The 18,997-nt window shown below is 51.1% G+C and overlaps 1 protein-coding gene across 4 annotated transcripts in view; it reads right to left on the bottom strand.

Annotated features, from left to right (window-relative positions):
* Mapk4 (mitogen-activated protein kinase 4) overlaps positions 1-18,997 on the bottom strand; it is a 131,232-nt gene that overhangs the window by 41,461 nt on the left and 70,774 nt on the right. For all 4 annotated transcript variants that reach the window (XM_013118060.3, XM_005076441.4, XM_013118061.3 and 1 more), the window contains exon 2: positions 1,793-3,111. In XM_013118060.3, coding sequence (XP_012973514.1) covers positions 1,793-2,338 — 546 coding nt within the window. In that variant the 5' untranslated portion in view covers positions 2,339-3,111. The remainder of the gene's footprint in view (positions 1-1,792; positions 3,112-18,997) is intronic.

The following is an 18,997-nucleotide window of genomic DNA, read 5'->3' as shown; positions in this document are numbered from 1 at the left end:
CGGGGATGAATCTTCAACCCAGGAAGCCATCTCCCTGAATGTACTGTAGGCGACACATGCATCTCCACACTCCTTCCCTGAGACGCCTCCCTGAATCACCTCATCAGATGACGACTCCCAAGAGTACTGGTCTATTGCAATCAAGAGGGTTGTTAGGAGTAGGAGGAACAGCTCAGTAGTTAAGCGCACCTGCTGTTCTTTTAGAGGACCTGGGTTCAAGTCTCAACACCCACACAGCAGCTCAAAACCACCTGTTAACTCCAGTTCCAGGGGATCTGATGCCCTCTTCTGGCTTCCTCAGGCACCAGGCTCACACACGGCACACAGACATACATGCAGGTGAACACCCATACATAAACAAAATTGTAAAAGACAAAAGGTTTGGTGCATCCCAGATAGAAGTGTTGTAGGGTCTCTGGTCTCTGGATCTTTTTTTTTTTTTTTTGCCTCCACCAAAAAAAGAACCAGTTGGGGTTAAAACCATTGGTTGAATACTTGACATCATAGCCATTTAGAAGAAGGAAAGGGAACAGTCTGTACTAGTGGGAAGACAGAGAAGGAGCAATCTTTTATTTCTTTGCCATGGGCTTTTTGCCTAGAGACTGGGTTGTCAATCTTGATAGATGACAGGGCTGCAGGAATGGGTATAGAGGACAAGCACATGGTTACAGTAGCAAAGTAAGTTGTGGCGTTGTGAAGCCAGAGGCAGTGAGCCTGATGTGGGGTCTGAAATTGGGGCAGGAATCCAAGTTCCAGCCCGCGAGGGTGGACAGAGAGTGTGAATCTCTTGCCTGTGCTGCCTTCCCACAGCACAGAGGAGAGGAACAGGGAGGACCTTAGAGATAGAGCTAAACCATTTTCAAGGTCAGAGACATCCTCATCTTCCACAGCCCGCTCTCACCCTTGGCTATTAACGTTTCATGGGGTACCTGATTCCTATGGGATGTTCTATTCTAATAAAAAAAAACCCTCAAAATATAAAGATTTTTCTGGGAGGCTAGATCTGTTTTGGGGTACCTCGTCACAAGCTCATAACATGGCTCTCAGGCACCCTAAAGTGGCAACATGTCTGGTAGGAGAGACCTTGCTGTTCCAAAGACACAGCAGGTCAGGAAGGAGGAGCCTGAGCCTTGGAAACAAATCGTGGTGATGCATGTCACTATCGGCGCAGCTGGGATGATTCAGTGACGCACCATACGGAATTTTAACAGAACCATCTTCAAGAATAACTTCCCTCCACACCGAGGGAAGAAACTAAGAGGGCAGTCACTAGCTGATCTGTAGTGAGCATTAGTGTAACAAATTATCCCCTCCCCCATTGCTTATTCTTCACTGACTGATAGAATAGACCAGTCCTGGTGAGAGGAACAGGTGAAACAAACCAGACCATAATACTCTTTGCATGGGGGGCCAGCTGGGGCATCCTGAACAGTCAGTAACAGAAGAAGATGATGTTCAGGATCAGTGGACACAACAGGAAATTCATCAACCACCCAATATTAAAGCCACAGGGCTCAGGGCTAAAAGAAAGTTTAGACATTGTCTAGTCTGACATTTTACTGGTACGGCCCAGAGTGACTGGCTACAGACATGTAGCGAAGCCATGACTAGGAATTAGGTCCCTCCATCCCCAACAACTTTTCAAATCATGGATGTTTCTTGCACCTTCTGCCACCCCCTGACTAACATCAATCTCCTGATTACAATGGAGAAAGACAAACCCTCTGGAACACCGTGTGTATCCTTGAGGATCCCACAGGTCACCAGCAGCAGCCTCTCCGGGCAGACATACCTTATGTGAGTAATGCTGATCCACGATTCTTGCCAACCCGAAATCCCCAATCTTGAGCACAAGGTCCTCAGTGCTGATAAAAATATTGGCAGGCTTCAGGTCCCTGTGCAACACATTAGCAGAGTGGATGTACTTGAGCCCACGGAGCAGCTGGTACATGAACAGCTTGGCGTGCTCCTCGGTCAGTGTGCCCTGCTCCAGCAGTCGTGCCAGGTCAGTCTCCATGTACTCTTGGACAATGTAGGCCACGCTGAACTTGAAGAGCTCACCCTGCAGATCACTACCCTTGGGTCCTAGTACCTCATACACCTTGACAATGTTGTCGTGGTCCAGGCGCCGGATGATTTTGATCTCTCGGAGTGCATGCTTCATGCTTCGGGCATCGCTCAGAGCAATCTTCTTCACAGCTACCTTCCGGCAAGCCCTGCTGTCCACAGCTGACAGTACCAGCCCGTTGACCCCAAAGCCTAGGGGTTGGAAGTCAATGAAGCGCCCACCAAGGTCATATCCGTAGACACTGGCGATGCAGTCACCTTTCTCGGCCATTGTTGACTCAGTGGTCTGGGGCTGGCTGGGGGATGCAGAGGCAGTCAGGAAAGGAAGAGTTCCAGCTAGTGGCTTCCCCCACACACCTCATTCTGTTAACTCTCACAACCGAGAGGTGCTTTTGCTCCTGGTGATGTCACAGCTGCCAGGGGACAGGGACGGCCGCAAGTCCTTGCTCACTGAAGTGCTGGATGCTGCCACGGTTCTTAACTGTACCAGGAGGGTTGGCCACCAACTCCTGTGCTTCAAGAACCCTCCTAGATGCTTAAAATGGTTCATGCTTCTCCCAGATCTGGCATGATTAGAAGGGAAAGCCAGCGTCCTTATCTTCTATCCCCACGGATCTCAGAGTAAAACATGAATCCTCCTGTCTGGCTCAAATGCAGGAGCTCTTGCTCAACTATGCTGCTTTCCTTAAGTGGGTCCAAAGCTTAATCGGATCACAGCCCCCCCTCTGGGCCCTGAGCAGCAAGAGGGGATCTTAGATGCTTCTAGGGGCTTCTTTTCATTTCTTCCAGCTTATCTTTCGACAAGTTCCCTTAGAGCCCCAAACCCCAACCAGTCTTGTGAGTGAAGAGCTAGAAAGAGCCACGCTTGCTCACGAGCTCCATAGTCACACCCGCTGTCCCAAGTCCAGGCCAGGACCCTCCAGAGGCTTCGGATGGGGGCACATCCTCTTTCACCCAATCTTCTACGCCGCCTTGACTGAGACTGCCCCACTGGATGCGGGAGGGCCGCAGGAACGCAGTAGCTGTCAGACAGAGTCCCTTTCCCTGTCAAAGACACAATGTTGGGTAAATTTCCACACTCTGGCTTCCAACACCTTCCCACTTGCGTCTTTTGTTAACCAGCCCAAGTGTTATTTGATCTGTCCAGCCAGCTGAATCGCTGCTTGCTCAGGGGATTCCGGCCTCACACTGCTCACCACCCTCATGCTGTGTGCAGCAGTGGCCTGGCGGGGGAGAAAGGACGGGCTGATTTGATAAGTCCATCAGATGGAGTGCTTTTATGTCAGTCAGTGCCTCTTTCCCCAGGGCTAACATGTGCAGGGGGGTGGGGCGGGGGAGTCATCCCTTTTGACCTTTGCAAGATTCATCTGTTATGCTTTCCAGACTCACACACATCAGCAAGCACTAGCTGGGAAGGTTGAGAGATGAAAGGAACCAGTTATAGCCAACGATGAGGGCTCAATAATCTTGTTTTCCCACAAGGGCCCCTTCCTTATTTTGCAAATGCCTTTGGATATTTTAAGAGAAAATTCTCCTTGGACTGAGATTTAATAGCATTTCCTTTCCACACAGGTGGCAGAAACACAGATGCAGAGCTATAAGAAAACTCTGCTGCCACTCACAGAAAAGGGGCTATCTACCCCAAAGGCAATGCTGCATCAGGGATGGCTGATCCTATGACAGGGACACTAGGGACCTAACTGCTAAAAGCAGTTGGCCACATTCATACTTGATGTTTCACCTCTGATGCCTGTGAACTCAAATTGCAGGTATAGGATATTAGGGGGTTAAGGGAAACCCTACATACCCTAGCCAGGTCAACTCAGAACTCAAAAAGTAAGGCAACATAGTGACTTCAAGAGTGTGACATGTTTCTCAAATGTACAGAGTTCATGGGTGTATAGAGATAGGACTTTGTATCTAGTGCAGAGGGAACCTAGCCAGTCTCCTCAATTCTTAATTCCCACCTCCCTCATCTATCTAAGCTTCACACAGTGCAGGGTCCCACGAGTACACTTTCCCATCTGAACTCCATACGATTCTACAAATAATAAATGAAGCAAAACAACCATGAATTTAATACTCTGAAACTACAGCTTGTGCGTGCGTGCATGCATGTTTGTCACGTCTGCTGCACGGCCTGTGTCCGAGAACGTGCGGAGGGTGTCGGGGATTGACAACACAGAGACTCGTTCAATGATATAAAGAAAACTTTAAACAGGCTCCAAAAAGGTTCAAGAAAACCTCCTAAGAAAAGCTCCCACCAGAGAAGCTTCTGCTCTCTCCTCTACCCTGGCTGGTTCTGCTCTGACCCCAGAGGTGGATGTGTGTGGGTTTTTGAAGGTGCGGTTAGTCTTTGGACAAGGTCGAGGTCAGGGCGGTTTTCATGGGAAGGCGTTTTCCAGGAACTTATTGTATCGTTTTTAGTAAACATGTTCTTACTAAACATTGTCTACCGAGAGAGAGAGAGAGAGAGAGAGAGAGAGAGAGAGAGAGAGAGAGAGAGAGAGAGAGAGAGAGAGAGACGCCCACTGAGGGTCATACATGCAGGCACACATCTGTGTAGATGGTGGCCAGAAGTTGAACCCAGGTGCCTTCTTCAATAACGCCCCCACCTTGTTCCCTGAGGAATGGTCTCTTACTGATCTTGGAGCTCCTTTCTTTGGCTAGACTGGCTAGCCAACAAGCCACAAGGATCCTCGTATCTCTGCTCTCCCAGCTCTGGGATTACAGGATTTTATATGGTTCTGGGGAGCTGAACATAGGTTTTCATGCTTGTGTGGTAAGATTATGGAAGGAGCCATCTCCTGGGTTGCACCCTTGCTCCCTGCCCTGTGCTCTCTGAGGGTTTCTGAACAAGGAAATTTGCCAAGGCTCTGGAATATACTAAGTGCTTAGTTCTACAGATGTCAGCCATCATGGCTGCTGTCTAGCAGCTCGTTCCTCACACCTGAATGAGACCAACTCTTTTGACAACCTGTCAAATTTACCACCATTGCCCTCTGAAGCTTTTATTGGGCCCAGAGGCAAAACAATAGTAGATTTAACAAAACTTCACACTTGGGAACAGTCCAAGTAGCCAAGTCCCATTGTCCTTAGCTGCAGACCGTACTGTCCTCCTTGGCTTCTGTGACTAGGAGTCACCTTTATAGTGTAGGGCCAGGCTTCTAAGTAGTCTACTGAGCAACTCCATTAGTGACTGACACCTGTCCCCCAGTGTCCTCTGAGGCTGCTTCTGATCCAAGTTCTCACCTTCTCAGGTGGACAACTGAGGCTTTGTCAGCAGTGGCTCAGTGGTGTCAGCCCCGAGACTGACACTTGGCTAAGGGAATAACCTTCATTGTATGCAGATGCCTCAGCCGCTTGGCCACGCACAGTGAGACACACAATGCTACAGTCTGTGTGTAGTGAAGTCCTCCTGAACACCTAACTCAGGGACACCCCCACAGAGAGAGAGGGGGAAGAGAGAGAGAGAGAGACAGAGACAGAGAGACAGAGAGAGAGAGAGACAGGGACACAGAGAGAGAGAGTGCGTGTGTCTTGGTTCTATCCCAACTCCAGCAGCCAAGTCAGAGGATACCACCTGAGCTGGAGCATCCTGCAGTTCCAGAATGGGCCTCATTCGGTCTGGTCCCCAAGGGGAGCTAATTACATACATCTCTCTAGCAGGAGAGGTGCCCAAGCCTCCTCCCCTTTCCAGCTCCCTCTGGGTGGTAAACAGAGATTGGAAGGGCCCCTCCGACTTCACAAACAGCTCAAAGGAGGACTTGCTGGCAATGCAGATAATCTGTGAATAATTAAGAAGGGCTTCATTTATTTTTAAAGTCGTTCCTCTTCCCGCCCCCCACCCCGTGGGAGGGACTGGCTTCCCTGTGTGTCCTGGTTCTTTCCCAGAGCTCTTCCCGATGCACCGAAGCTAAAGCACATAGGAAACATGTCACCTGGGGAAGGCTCCATTGCAGAACATCGTTTCCCTCCTGGGAATCTAAATGACCCTTCGGAATCCTCACTGGCTTCTTTGACTGTGCCTTTCAGGTTTCTCAGCACATATCCTGCATGGTGGGCTGCCTCATGTGTGCTCGCGAGTGCAACGTGCTCAGTCAGCTCTTCTTACCATAACACCCAACCAGCAGACAAATCCATAGTCCTGCAATTGAACTTTGACCTGCTCAGTGTCATCTGCCACTCCAGTATTGTCTCTTAGAATTTCAACACCCTATGCAGGTGGCCTTCATCCGAGTAGTCCCACCTGAGTTTCCTGCCACTCATCTCTTTGGAAACTGCTTTACTCTCTATGCTTCTTTCCTTAGTTCCTCTGTAACGTCTACTGCAAACCCCATGCCACTTTCCATGGGCAGTTTGCTATGAAGCATCCCCTCTGGTCACTTCTGGCATGATAGGCCAAGAAGAAGCAGGGCTACTCACCCCCAGAGAGGGGCAGATGGCATTTAGATGTGTTCCTGCGTGGAGGAGCAGGTTCCGCTGCAAAGACTGGTCATTCAGATATGATTTCAAACCAAGGACTTGGCATTCACTGTACAACACAGAAAGGTCAACTGACTCAGCTGCGCTCAGACGAGGACAGCGAGACAAATGCATGTAGCTCCCCTGAGGGCAGCGCAGGCTCCCACAATTCCACAGCAAACACAGAAATAAAAATCCCTAGCCTGGGCCTCCCAGAAGTGGGACCCCAGCTTTTGCCGGGTTTTTTACTGACAGCTTCCCAGAATTCCAATGAATTATTCTCTCACCAGGCAGCTTTTTAGCGGATCGGGGCAGACCAGAGGTGAGGTGGTACGGACCACCTGTCCCTTTCTGGGATTCCCGGGGCTCTGGTTTACAAATTGTCTTTGGGAAATCTAAATTTAGACTCACCCCTCTGCTTGCTCAGCACCTCCCAAACCTCACGCTGTTGACTTCAGCAGGAAAGAACTTCCTGTGAGGCATTGACATTTCACAGCTACTGCTTCCCGCCTTCTCCCCAACGCCCCCAAAACCTGTAATCAATTCTCAGCCGGGGCTAAAGTTCCAGTGGGACAGGCCGTAAGCCGCACAATTTCGGGTTAACTCATTTAGGCCACACTTAGGCCTGACTGACTGACTCCAAGGTTCTTGAGAGAAGATCAGTAAGCCATTTCTACCAAGGGCCAAAATATTTTCGTGGCCAGACTTCTCCAAGTGAGCTGACTACTCAGAGGTCCTGCCTGGTGGACACTGGCCACCTACCCAGGTCACTAGTGCTTCCTCCTTATGAGTAGAAGCCACATCTAGTTCAGCCACGGAGAAGCTGTCTCTACCCCTGGTTTTTTAAGTCTCAGTATAGTGGACATTTGAGTCCACATCATTGTCAGCAAGGCCCCTCCTGAGCACCGGCCTCTGCCCACTGTATGCCAGAAATACTCAGCAGTGTCTCCAAACACTGGCTATGGCACTGAGTCAGCTCCGTCTGCTGGGAAGTTTCAACAGACGAAGATTAGTATTAAGAAGCCACCCAGTGCCTGACTCAGTGTCTCATTCCAGAGTCACGTGAAGACTTGCTGGGTTAAAGTCCCTACCAGGCTCACTGTGTGATCTACATGGTTTCTGCTCAGGGTCAACAGCTCCCTTCTTGTTTTGTGAGGCAATTATTATTACTGTGTATATGTGTGCACGATGTCACGTGACTGCTGGCACGATGGTGCCATGGCACGCATGTGAAGGTCAGATGACTTTGGAGTCAGGTCTTTCCTTCCACCCTGATGTGGGACCTGGAGATTGAACTCAGGTCGTCAGAGCTATACAGCAAGTGCCTTTACCCACTGAGGCATCTTGCCAGCTCTGCACCTAACTTTTAACCCCATTCTAATCCACCACATGCAAAAATGACACTCCCTGGTTGCTCCTCATACAGCCCCTAAGACCCCAGAGGGCAATTGTACGTATCAAACCCAAACCCACTGAAAACCCTAAATCTAGAACAGTTGTAATCAGATTCTCTGTGGGCAGAAATTGACTTTGGGTGACCACAGTATGAATTCCTAACAATAAGCTTTAAAAGAAAGTTTTCAGGGTGGGACCTGGGAAGCCCCTCCCCCAAGGAGCGAGAGACCTCCCCCAACCAGGAGCAAGAGACCCCACCTCCCATCTGAGGACACAGCTGTAGAGGAATCGCTGTTGAGGCAAGGGCAGCCATGTGACACACGTGCAGTAAAGCCAGAGGACCAGACCCAGCACTCTAGAAGTGGCAGATGAGCCGTGGAGCTTGTTGACAACCGTGAGTGGCTGAGCCACATCTATGGGTGCCCAACTCCAGCTTTCTTGTCAAGAGAGATGGTCAAGTCTGTGAATCCACTCTAATTTCAAGACACTTAGTGTCCCTGGGACACAGTCATACTATCTGCCATGGGTTGCAGTTCCCTCATGAAGTTTCCTAAAGAACATGCTCATGAGGATCCCAACAAAGGAGATCCCTCCCGCAGTCCTCCTCTCTGAGTAGGAGTTAAAGATAAAGCAACAGGGGGCTTTAGTGAAATACTTTGTGTGTGGGGGGGTCACCTTCAACAAAAGAGTAAATTGGAGCCTTCAGGCTTTGCTTCTTATTCATTATTATTATTTTAGTGTTTGGAGACAGGATTTCACTATGTAGCTCTGGCTGTCCTGGAACTCACTATGTAGAGTACCAGGCAGGCTTTGAACTCACAGAGATCTGCCTGCCTCTGCCTCCCCAGTGCTGGGATTAAAGGTGTGTGCCACCATTTCTTTTTTAGAACGTCACATAACCATCCCAGGGAAACAAAGAGCTCCCAGGACTTGGGATATACTGAAATAGCAGGGGGAAGCTCCAGCCCGGATCTGGGGGAAGCCGAGGAAAGGGAACAATATGGATTCCCTTATATGAAGTGTGGGAACTGGTCTCCATGGAAACAGTGCCAGCAGTGTAGAGACACCTGCCCAGCCTGAGACTTGGAATATGGCTTCTAGGGTATGCCAGGGAGATGGGGTGCATTGTAATGGTTCAATTCTGACTTCAGATGACCCCGGTACTTAGCTTTTGTAGATTAAATGCAAAACTTCCCATTTGCTCTCTTTAAAGGAAATCTAGGAGAATAGAAACCGGGTATTTCTTTCTTTTGTGGGGGTGTGGGGAGGTGTGACATAGTGTCTTCTTATGTGGCCCAAGCTGTCCTTGGACTCATGATCCTGACTTTGGCCTCCTTAGTACTGGAATTACAGCTGCATGCCACCTGGCCAGCTGAAGATGGCTTCTTTAAGAATTTAACAGCACAATGGTGACTTTGGCAGCTAGGTGGGGTCTGTTTGTGGCTGGCTTTGCTGGGCTGTGTCCTAAAGGGAAACCAGGACATCCAGGTGCCTCTGCAATTCCTTGGGGCGTCACTGCTTTTTCTGAGCTGAGAGCTTACTCGCTGTGAACCGGCCTGGGAAGGCCCAGAGTTTACACCTGATCTTTCCTACCAAACTCTGGGGACCTTCAATAGGATCACATCCACCTCACCCAGAGCCCAGGGCAAGATGTGCAAAGGCCGTGTAATCACAGGAGTCAGCGTTAGCTCGATTTTAGATCAGAAAAGGCAAATGGACCTGTGCCTCCTCCTTTTACTCCAGCCTGTGCCCATGATGACATTAACCGCCAACCCTTCCTCTTCCATTTGTGGTGAGCCAGGAATTAGTAGGAACAACCCCCCCCCGCACTTTTGTAGTATCTTAAGGCTAAATATTCATCTTTTTCCAAGTGACACCAAATTAACTGAGGAAAAAACACCAACACCAACAACAAACCCCATGCCTGCGGGTGGAAAACCAGTGTCACACGACACTGTTCCTCAGCTAGGAAATACGTGTGGCCATCAGGCCACTGCTCACTGTGTTCACCTTGTTTTCTCCCTCTGGGGGATCCTCACCTGACGTTGGCCACTTCTATCTTCCCTACATCATGTGATTATGGACCAATGGCCTCCCCAAAGGAGTCCTGACCATCGAGACCAAGAGGCTTGTGAGTGCAGAATGCCGTTCAAAAATCACACCGCCCCAAGAGACCCATGACGTTCCTTGGTGCCTCCTGATTGAGAGGCAATCTGAGAAAGTGCACAGTAGCAGGTCTTCTGTTCAGCTTTCTCTGGCGCATGGTTCTGACACTAGCTGTAAAACCTTTTCCATGAAGATGATATGCTAACAGAGAAGGCCAGGGGACAGGATGTTGGGTGTGTGGTGGCAGGGTACAGTGTGTAAGACACAGCCAGCACGCCTCTTTCCTATACATGCCAACCCCAGCTGGGTACCTCAGTGTGCTGGAAGAGAGGTGTGGGTAACATAACCTGAAGATCGCTTAGGCTCCTCCCTTCAGCCCCCTCCCAAAAGAGGCTCAAAATATGCTCAATGGTGGGCGCATGGACTGCCACTCACCTTTTGCCATACGAAGAGTCCTGCAATTAGTGGGATGCTGAGATATATGCAAGTCATGAGAAAGGGTTACATGGACCCTAGAGCGTGGTACGGAGTACCCTGGGAGGTTTGAGGTTTGATACCCTGAGTTGTGCTCCTGGTTGGTACATTTTTTCCTGGGTAAATTCGCCATAGGCCTTTATTCTTCTTGTGAATAGGCCAGGCAAGTGCTTGTTTCCCTTCTCCAAAGAAAAGACCCCTGCTGTGGGAAGCTCACAGGTAATACAGGACTAGAATCTATGCCTCCTGGCTTCCAGCCCCAAGATTTACTCAATGGTGACATCCCTGAATGGCCTAGGAATTGTTGCTTTCTTACTCAAACTGTCACAGGCAGGTGTAATTGCTGGGAAGAGGAACTCTTCCCGCTGCTCTAGGATTAGCTCGTTTGGCCTCTGAGTGCACCCCTGTAAATGATTAGGCCGATGAGGACGAGCAGGGCAGCTGTGAGCATGCATTAGCTGGGTAGTAGACAGAGAGTGTAACTGGTGGGGAGTCAGCAGTCTACGAAATTTAAAGGGACCAAGTCCAAGATGCGAATTAGGAAAGGCCTGGAAAAGTCCCATGTGTGTTTGCATCTCCTGTAGGAGAGGAAGGAAGTTTGATTAACCATGGGGCTGGGTGGGGAAACTGAGGCTCAGAGAAGACAAAGGACTCTCCCTGAGTATTGTGTGATTTTCTCTGGGGCAGACACAAGCACTTGGACATCTCTTCATTTCAGATGGGGCATGGATGTCAGATCAATGTCTAGCTGGTGAACCAGAGGACAATTGGAGATGCAAGAGAGGCTCACCACTAACAAGATCACCCCCCCTAGCTTGGGGGAGGGCACACCAAAGCTGCATCCCTAGAGCATCCTGCCCCGACTGCGTTCAGCTCCTCCACCCTTCAACAGCCCTGGAGAAGGCCCTTGAAACCTCAAGGCTACCATGTCTCAGGAGCCTCACTCCAACCTCGAAGAGGGAATTCTCCAATTCTAAGGAAACTTCACAGCTGCCTGTGTGGGGAGCAGCCCCATCCAGGCACCCCTTAGCCTTTCGATGACCATAACTGCCAGGATATTTGGCCCTGTCCCCAAAGAAGATGTGTAGGCCTTGTGCCCAGTGCTGCACCTGGCACATGGGGCCAGGCCAGGATCTGATGGTTACAGTTAGCTCCGTATCATTTTAGTCTGAGGAGAGCCAAATAAAAAAAGACTCTCTCCTCTCAGGTGTAACCAAGACAGTGAATGACTCAGAGGTGTGGACAGTCTTATGCTACACATATCCACAGGAACCCGCTCACTCAGAGTCGTGGTGATACAAACCAGCATATCGGCCTAGTGTTAAAGAGGACCAGCCAGGAAGGGAGAACAGAGACCAGGAGGGGGGTGGTGGTTGACATTGGGAGGAAAGACTATGGAAGCCATACACCCAGGGTCGCTGTCTCCCTTCCTGAGTCACCCAACTGTCACTAGCACTTGGTGCATACCACCATCCCATAGGGCTGCCTGGTCCCAGGCAGCCAGCAGGCTAGGTTATCTCTCAATGAAGTATGCTTATGCCACCTCTTGTCACCTTAGGAACCTCTGCTGCACCCTGATAAAGTCCTCATTGCAGAAGATGCTGGAAACTTGACACAGCTAACAGCAGTGGGACCCATGTGCTACAGCACTAATCTGAACAGTTCTCCCTGGATCAGGACCTGGGCTCGCCCCCACATGATGGAGGGACTTAGCTGGGAATACAGGATGGGACTTGCACCCAGGGCCAGGCTGGTGTCCCAGCTAGTGCAGTGGAAAGTTTGGTCAGCAGTGGGCAGGAAGGAGACACATAGAACATTCTCTTCGCCTTTTCCTTCCTACCTGTCCCAGGTAAAGAACTTTGGGAGCTAACAGTGTTGAAAACCAGCCAGAGTCAGGCTCTGTCGTTTGGTATGACCTGGAGCCTCCATGCACCAGGAAGGTTGGGGGAGTTAGGCAGGACTGGGGGTAGCCTGGGAAAAGTTGCAGCCACCCCAACCCTACTTCCAAGTAGCCCTCACTAGTGCCATGGGATCAGGAAACTTAGGGCGTGAAGTAGAAGGCACAGCAGTGGGCTTCTGCACCGTGGCCAGAGCTGCCCCAGACCATGAAGGCAGCAGGGAGAGGTGGTGGTATGCAGTCCAAGCATAGTGAGACGCCATCTCTCCACAACAGGTCCACCTCGGGCCAGCTGAGTGCAGTTCTGCCCACTGGGAATACAGAGGGAACAGAGACCCGAGTGAGCTTCCGGTTGAAAGAGGACTGCTTTAGAAGCAGGGTTTATTTTACCCCTAAGAAAGTAAAGTTTCTTTTTGCTAGTGATGCAAATTGTTTCTAGTTCTGAAGCTGAAACGGCAAACTAGGATTTCAAATGCGCACGGACATGGAGGCTCACATTCTCCTGGCTCTAGGGCCCAAACAACCCCCTTCAAGTGGGCAGCACGGGTGCCTGGGAGCAAAGGCAGGAATGCCTCAGTGCCTGTGCCTACGCCAGTGGCTCTCAACCTCCTAATGCTACGACCCTTTAACACAGTTCTGCATGTGGTGGTGACCCCCAGCCATCAAATTATTTTTGTTGCTACTTCATAACTGTAATTTTGCTACTGTTATGAATCTTAAATATTTTTGGAGATAAAGTTTCGTCAAATTGGGTTGAAAAACACTGGCTTAGGGCCTTTCCTAGCTTAAAATTCTATCTCTTCATAGGGCTGTGACCCAGGCAGCCACCAGGCTAGGTTATCTCTCAATGAAGTATGCTTATGCCACCTCTTGTCACCGTGGCTGCAGTGGAACAGAAGACCATTTCTTTCTGCTTCCTTGTAATGGAAACACTAGCGTCAGCTGGGTCTTCAGTGAGCAGGTTCTCTCTGCCATCGCCTGCTGTACGCCCCCATACCCTTCTTCCTTTCTGCTTTATTTCCAGATGACATCTATTCTTCTCCCTCTCGGACTGTGACATTTTTTCACACCTCTCCACTGCAGAGGTTCAAGCTTGAGCTTCCCAGGGGTCACAGCACCCCCACTTAGACACATACCCGTGTTCCCCTCAACTCTGATGTCATGGCCTCACAGGCTGGAGCGATAGTTCTTAGTTACCACATTCCTAGAATGTGAAAAGCCATGTACATGTGATTCTGTGATTGGTGTCACTGTCACCTTTTCAGGGGAAATGACACCTTCCAGAGTAATGCTTCCTTCTTGTTCACAGCGCACACACCTGTGACAGCCAGCCCACAGGTTTCCCTTTCTCAGCAGGGTTTTCTCCCAGTAGACTGAGAATTCCAAGAAAAGTGTAGCGGCTACTTGACCCTGAGGTCCCCAGCTATGTACAGCTCCAACCACATTAAAAGGCGAAGACCAAATGAAAATGCAGGGTAGGCATGGGACTAGGTTCCGAGAATGGAAAGCGCTTGGGAGAAGGGCTCAGGACAGTGATTTCTGAAGGAACACCTCTTGAAGAGTGGGATTTGCCAGGGAGCCATGGCCAGTAGCACAAGACAAGAGCAGGAGGCCTAAGGGGGACAGTGAGAGAGCAGCTGATGGCTGAGTAGCAAACACAGGGGTGGACTAGAGATAACATCAGGACAGAGCCGAGGAACTGAGACAGAGGAGTGACCAAAGGGGACCTGTGGGAGCTGAGGTGGGGGCGGAGGCAGGTTTTACAGGACCGCGGGTCCAGAGCACAGAACATGAGTGTCACGATCAGAAGAGATCATTAGTAGAACCCTGGTAACTATATACTCTCTTGGGCATCACCTACAGGCAGGCTGTCAAACAGGTAGGTTAGAAGTCCACTAGAGCAAAGCCAGACCTTGAAAGCAGAGCCCTGGTATGCAGTTCCCTCTTTTCTTCTCTGGCCATCAGGTCACTTACTGACAAGCTCAGGATGCTAAATCCTAAGACTGAAAACACAAGGTCCCCTCAGACTCACTTTTCTTTCTTCCTTCTTGAGGCGCAGTCCCAGCAAGAGAAACCACATAGTCCATGAAGCATTCTGAGTAAGCCCTCCTTACAAATTGTTTTGCTCAATTCTTCTGGAAGTCTCAGCTGCTGCAGACAGCTCTTTTATTGTTTGGTAACCCCACAGATAGCAATAAAAGTAAAATGAAAACACATTTGCAAGGCAACTTTCCACTGTCCAAAGCGCTTGCCCGTAGTACTATTTAATATTTAATATTTCCATGTAATATTTATCTAACAACCCTGTGTTCCAGGCAGCGGGGATTCAGGTGCAAATAAAGTAGGAACAGTCTTTAGCCCCTATGAAACTTACGGTTCAGCGGTGGACAGGCTGATGTGGCGAAAAGACGGGCTAGAGCTCAACTGGAATGCATTTCTGATTGGAAACCACACAGTGGAGGTAACAAAAAGGCCAATTACTTTGGGGAACAATGGCAGACTTCCTGAAGAAGTGACATTTAACTTGAGACTTGCAAAGTGAATCGGGGCTGAATGGTGGAGGCACTTGGGGGAGGGTGTCAGTATCATGACCTTGAGAAGCAAGAGAGAAGGTTGGTGGGATGGATCCTGAGAGCCATAGGATAAATGAGGCCAGCGAGAAGGTCAGCCTGGGTCAAGAGGCTGATTGATTTGATTGGACCAATACTGTTGGATTCTGCTTTACAAGAGCCTGAACAAGAAGCATCAGGACACCCTGGGGATAGAGGCCACTGGAGGACCTGCTGACAGTCCTTGTACAAGCCTGCCCTCTATGGTTTCACCTCCATCTTACAAACAGAGAAATTGAGGCACAGACTGGCTGAGCGCCGTTGTTCAAGTCTGCACAGCTGGAAAGAGGCAGAGCAGTCGCTGGCACTTAAATACTAGAAACTAACTTCTCAGCTACTAAGTGAATTAAATGCCCCTGTTTCTGTTGGGGGCACAAAGGTTCTTTGCTCCTACAGATCACTAGGGAAACCAGGAATGTTAAAACACACAGGGGCCTCTTCTCAATGGAGGAGATAAAAATACCTGTTTGCTCACCCAGAAGGCAGGGAGTGGATTTTGTTAATGACCTGGTGACCTTTTTGCTAATCTATGGAGAAACTCTTTGCTACAGAGGCAGACCTCACCCAGATTCCCCAGAATGATTATCCTCTTCCTTCCCTAGACCATTGCCCATCCTTACGGGAGATGTCACATGTACTTTATGGCCTGCTGACCTCTATGCTATTGGTCAGACACGGATTAGATGGACAGACACTAGATCCTAAGCTCTTTAGCCCACCCTCATAGTCAATGTACTTTGTAAAGGAGTTTCTATGTAGTCACACCTTAAGCTTTACTGTACACCTGAAATTGGACTGGTTGTTGCCTGGAAACCCTTTCCCACATTGTATTGTGTCTTAAACACGCTGACAACGAAGTGCGGGGCATTAGACTCCCAGGAGTCTGTTCCTGATTGACGACATCAGGCTGCACCAGGTTTTCATTCGTATCTCTTCCGGAGGTCCATTCAGTGCTATGACAACTGCAGAGTGAAGTTTCAAGGGGCTGTCCTGTCAGTCAAACTGTGTTCTAAAGGACACATAAAGGACACGACCAGCTTGTGAATGGTCAGTGCCCATGCCTTTGACAAGATACTGCCCGTCTCCTGCTGTACCCATTTGTGAAACTGGGACAACAGCCAGATTTCAATAGAGGTAACAGGCTAGACACAGTGTTTAATAATCACACACAATCCATCACAAATATGTTCCCAGCTCTCCTCCAACTCCCGTCCAGCAAAGCCATCTGTCTTACACTGGAGCAGGCATGGTGCATGGGAAATTCCTAGGGCCATTTTTTAAGCACATTCTTTCCCTCCCTTTGGTCACATTGCTTTGGTACCTGGCAAAGCGCCCTCTCATCTGCGGTATCCTTAGCCATGTCTACCTTCCCTCCCCCTGGGTCCCGTTCTTTCCCAGACTCCAGATCTCTCTCCTCTCCACCTCACATCATCCCTAGAGACAGTTCCCCTCTGTGAGTCTACACTCTAGCCCCCAGTCCTAACTACACTTGGCCTCACAAAGGCCACAGAGGACAACAGAAAGTAGGCATGGGAAAGGGTGCAAACTGAGCCATCAGCTTGGTTCCAGGTGCCTTCTGTTCTTTTCCCAACTCTGACGTGCCCCCTCCTCTGACGTGCCCCCTCCTCTGACGTGCCCCCTCCTCTGACGTGCCCCCTCCTCTGACGTGCCTCCTCCTCTGACGTGCCCCCTCCTCTGACGTGCCCCCGCTCCTCTGACGTGCCCCCGCTCCTCTGACGTGCCCCCTCCTCTGACGTGCCCTCCTCTGACGTGCCCTCTTCCTCTGATGTGCCCCCTCCTCTGACGTGCCCCCTCCTCTGACGTGCCCCCTCCTCTGACGTGCCCCCTCCTCTGACGTGCCCCCCTCCTCTGACGTGCCCCCTCCTCTGACATGCCCTCTTCCTCTGACGTGCCCCCTCCTCTGACGTGCCCTCTTCCTCTGATGTGCCCCCTCCTCTGACGTGTCCCCCTCCTCTGACGTGCCCTCTTCCTCTGATGTGCCCCCTCCTCTGACGTGTCCCCCTCCTCTGACGTGCCCCTCCTCTGACGTGCCCCCTCCTCTGACGTGCCCCCTCCTCTGACGTGCCCCCTCCTCTGACGTGCCCCCGCTCCTCCTCTGACGTGCCCCCCTCCTCTGACGTGCCCCCTCCTCTGACGTGCCCCCTCCTCTGACGTGCCCCCTCCTCTGACGTGCCCCCTCCTCTGACGTGCCCCCTCCTCTGACGTGCCCCCTCCTCTGACGTGCCCCCCTCCTCTGACGTGCCCCCTCCTCTGACGTGCCCCCGCTCCTCCTCTGACGTGCCCCCTCCTCTGACGTGCCCCCTCCTCTGACGTGCCCCCGCTCCTCCTCTGACGTGCCCCCTCCTCTGACGTGCCCCCGCTCCTCCTCTGACGTGCCCCCGCTCCTCTGACGTGCCCCCTCCTCTGACGTGCCCCCTCCTCTGACGTGCCCCCTCCTCTGACGTGCCCCCTCCTCTGACGTGCCCCCTCCTCTGACGTGCCCCCTCCTCTGACGTGCCCCCTCCTCTGACGTGCCCTCTCCTCTGACGTGCCCCCTCCTCTGACGTGCCCCCTCCTCTGACGTGCCCCCGCTCCTCCTCTGACGTGCCCCCTCCTCTGACGTGCCCCCTCCTCTGACGTGCCCTCTCCTCTGACGTGCCCCCTCCTCTGACGTGCCCCCTCCTCTGACGTGCCCCCTCCTCTGACGTGCCCCCGCTCCTCTGACGTGTCCTCCTCCTCTGACGTGCCCCCTCCTCTGACGTGCCCCCTCCTCTGACATGCCCCCGCTCCTCTGACGTGTCCTCCTCCTCTGACGTGCCCCCTCCTCTGACGTGCCCCCCTCCTCTGACGTGCCCCCGCTCCTCCTCTGACGTGCCCCCCTCCTCTGACGTGCCCTCCTCCTCTGACATGCCCCCCTCCCCTGACATGACCCCCTCCTCTGATGTGCCCCCCCCCGCTCCTCTGACGTGCCCCCGCTCCTCCTCTGACGTGCCCCGGCTCCTCCTCTTTTTCAAACATGCCTACCCTTCCCTTTGTCCTAACCTTTCTAAGACTTAAGTTCAACTGACATACCAGGGTTCCTTTCCTGGGGAATCTATAATTCCCATTTTAGCTCTAACTATGAAAATCTACGCCCTGGTTATGAAAGGTTGGTCATCATCCGGGTTATTTTGGGTTGATATTTTTGGCAACATAAAAAAGATTACATCCTGGGCTTCAGGAGAAAGACAAGGAAGATACTGGAGCCCTTCCAGAGAGTGGGGTAGAGGATGATGTTATCAGAGTGGTACATCAGCCCCTGGAATGCTGGGGTTTACTCTCCCAGTGACAGGTCACTCTGAGCTGTCACTGGCATGTCCACTGGCATGCCACATGAGTTGGAACTCTTCTGATTCCTAGGCAGTATGGCTTTGTTCCCAAATATCTTTGCCACTCAGCATTTCCAATTTGAGTTACCTTTCCTCCTCCTCCCTCCATGCCCCTCCTACAAGATAAACTAATAGCAGCTCTTCCATCTCCCCCAACATCCCCAGGTGTTGTTTCCAGAAGAGGCTGTTACCAAGGCAACCCACTGTGGGCATTACCCAAGCAATGTTACCAGGGTCTGCCTTCTTCTTCCCTCTCCACACCACACGGGAAAGTTATCTAAGCAAGGTCTACCCTTCAATATGCAGAAATCCCACATCTTGGTGTCAATCCTCCTGGGCAGAAGCTCCAAAGGTGGAGATGTGGCACAGATGTGCTGATCTCTGGCTGCTCAGGCATTGGTCCCCCATCCACATGATAATGGGGGGCTAATCAACATTAACTCTCAGCTGTGAAGACGATGGAGGGAAATGATCTCAGGGCACGAGATTTCCATGCTTCAGAAAGGAAGAGTTCAGACTCTCAGCTCAGAGTGCAGCATGGTCAGTTGAAGCAGGGGGTGGTATCGGCTGGGATGATGCTGTCACCTCCTCCCTCTTCCCTGGTGGGGCAGTAAGAT

The sequence above is a fragment of the Mesocricetus auratus genome, unplaced genomic scaffold (assembly GCF_017639785.1).
Source record: "Mesocricetus auratus isolate SY011 unplaced genomic scaffold, BCM_Maur_2.0 Super-Scaffold_6730, whole genome shotgun sequence".
NCBI lineage: Eukaryota > Metazoa > Chordata > Mammalia > Rodentia > Cricetidae > Mesocricetus > Mesocricetus auratus.
Note: the sequence above shows the minus strand (reverse complement) of the source record. Positions and strands in the feature narration are given on the sequence as shown.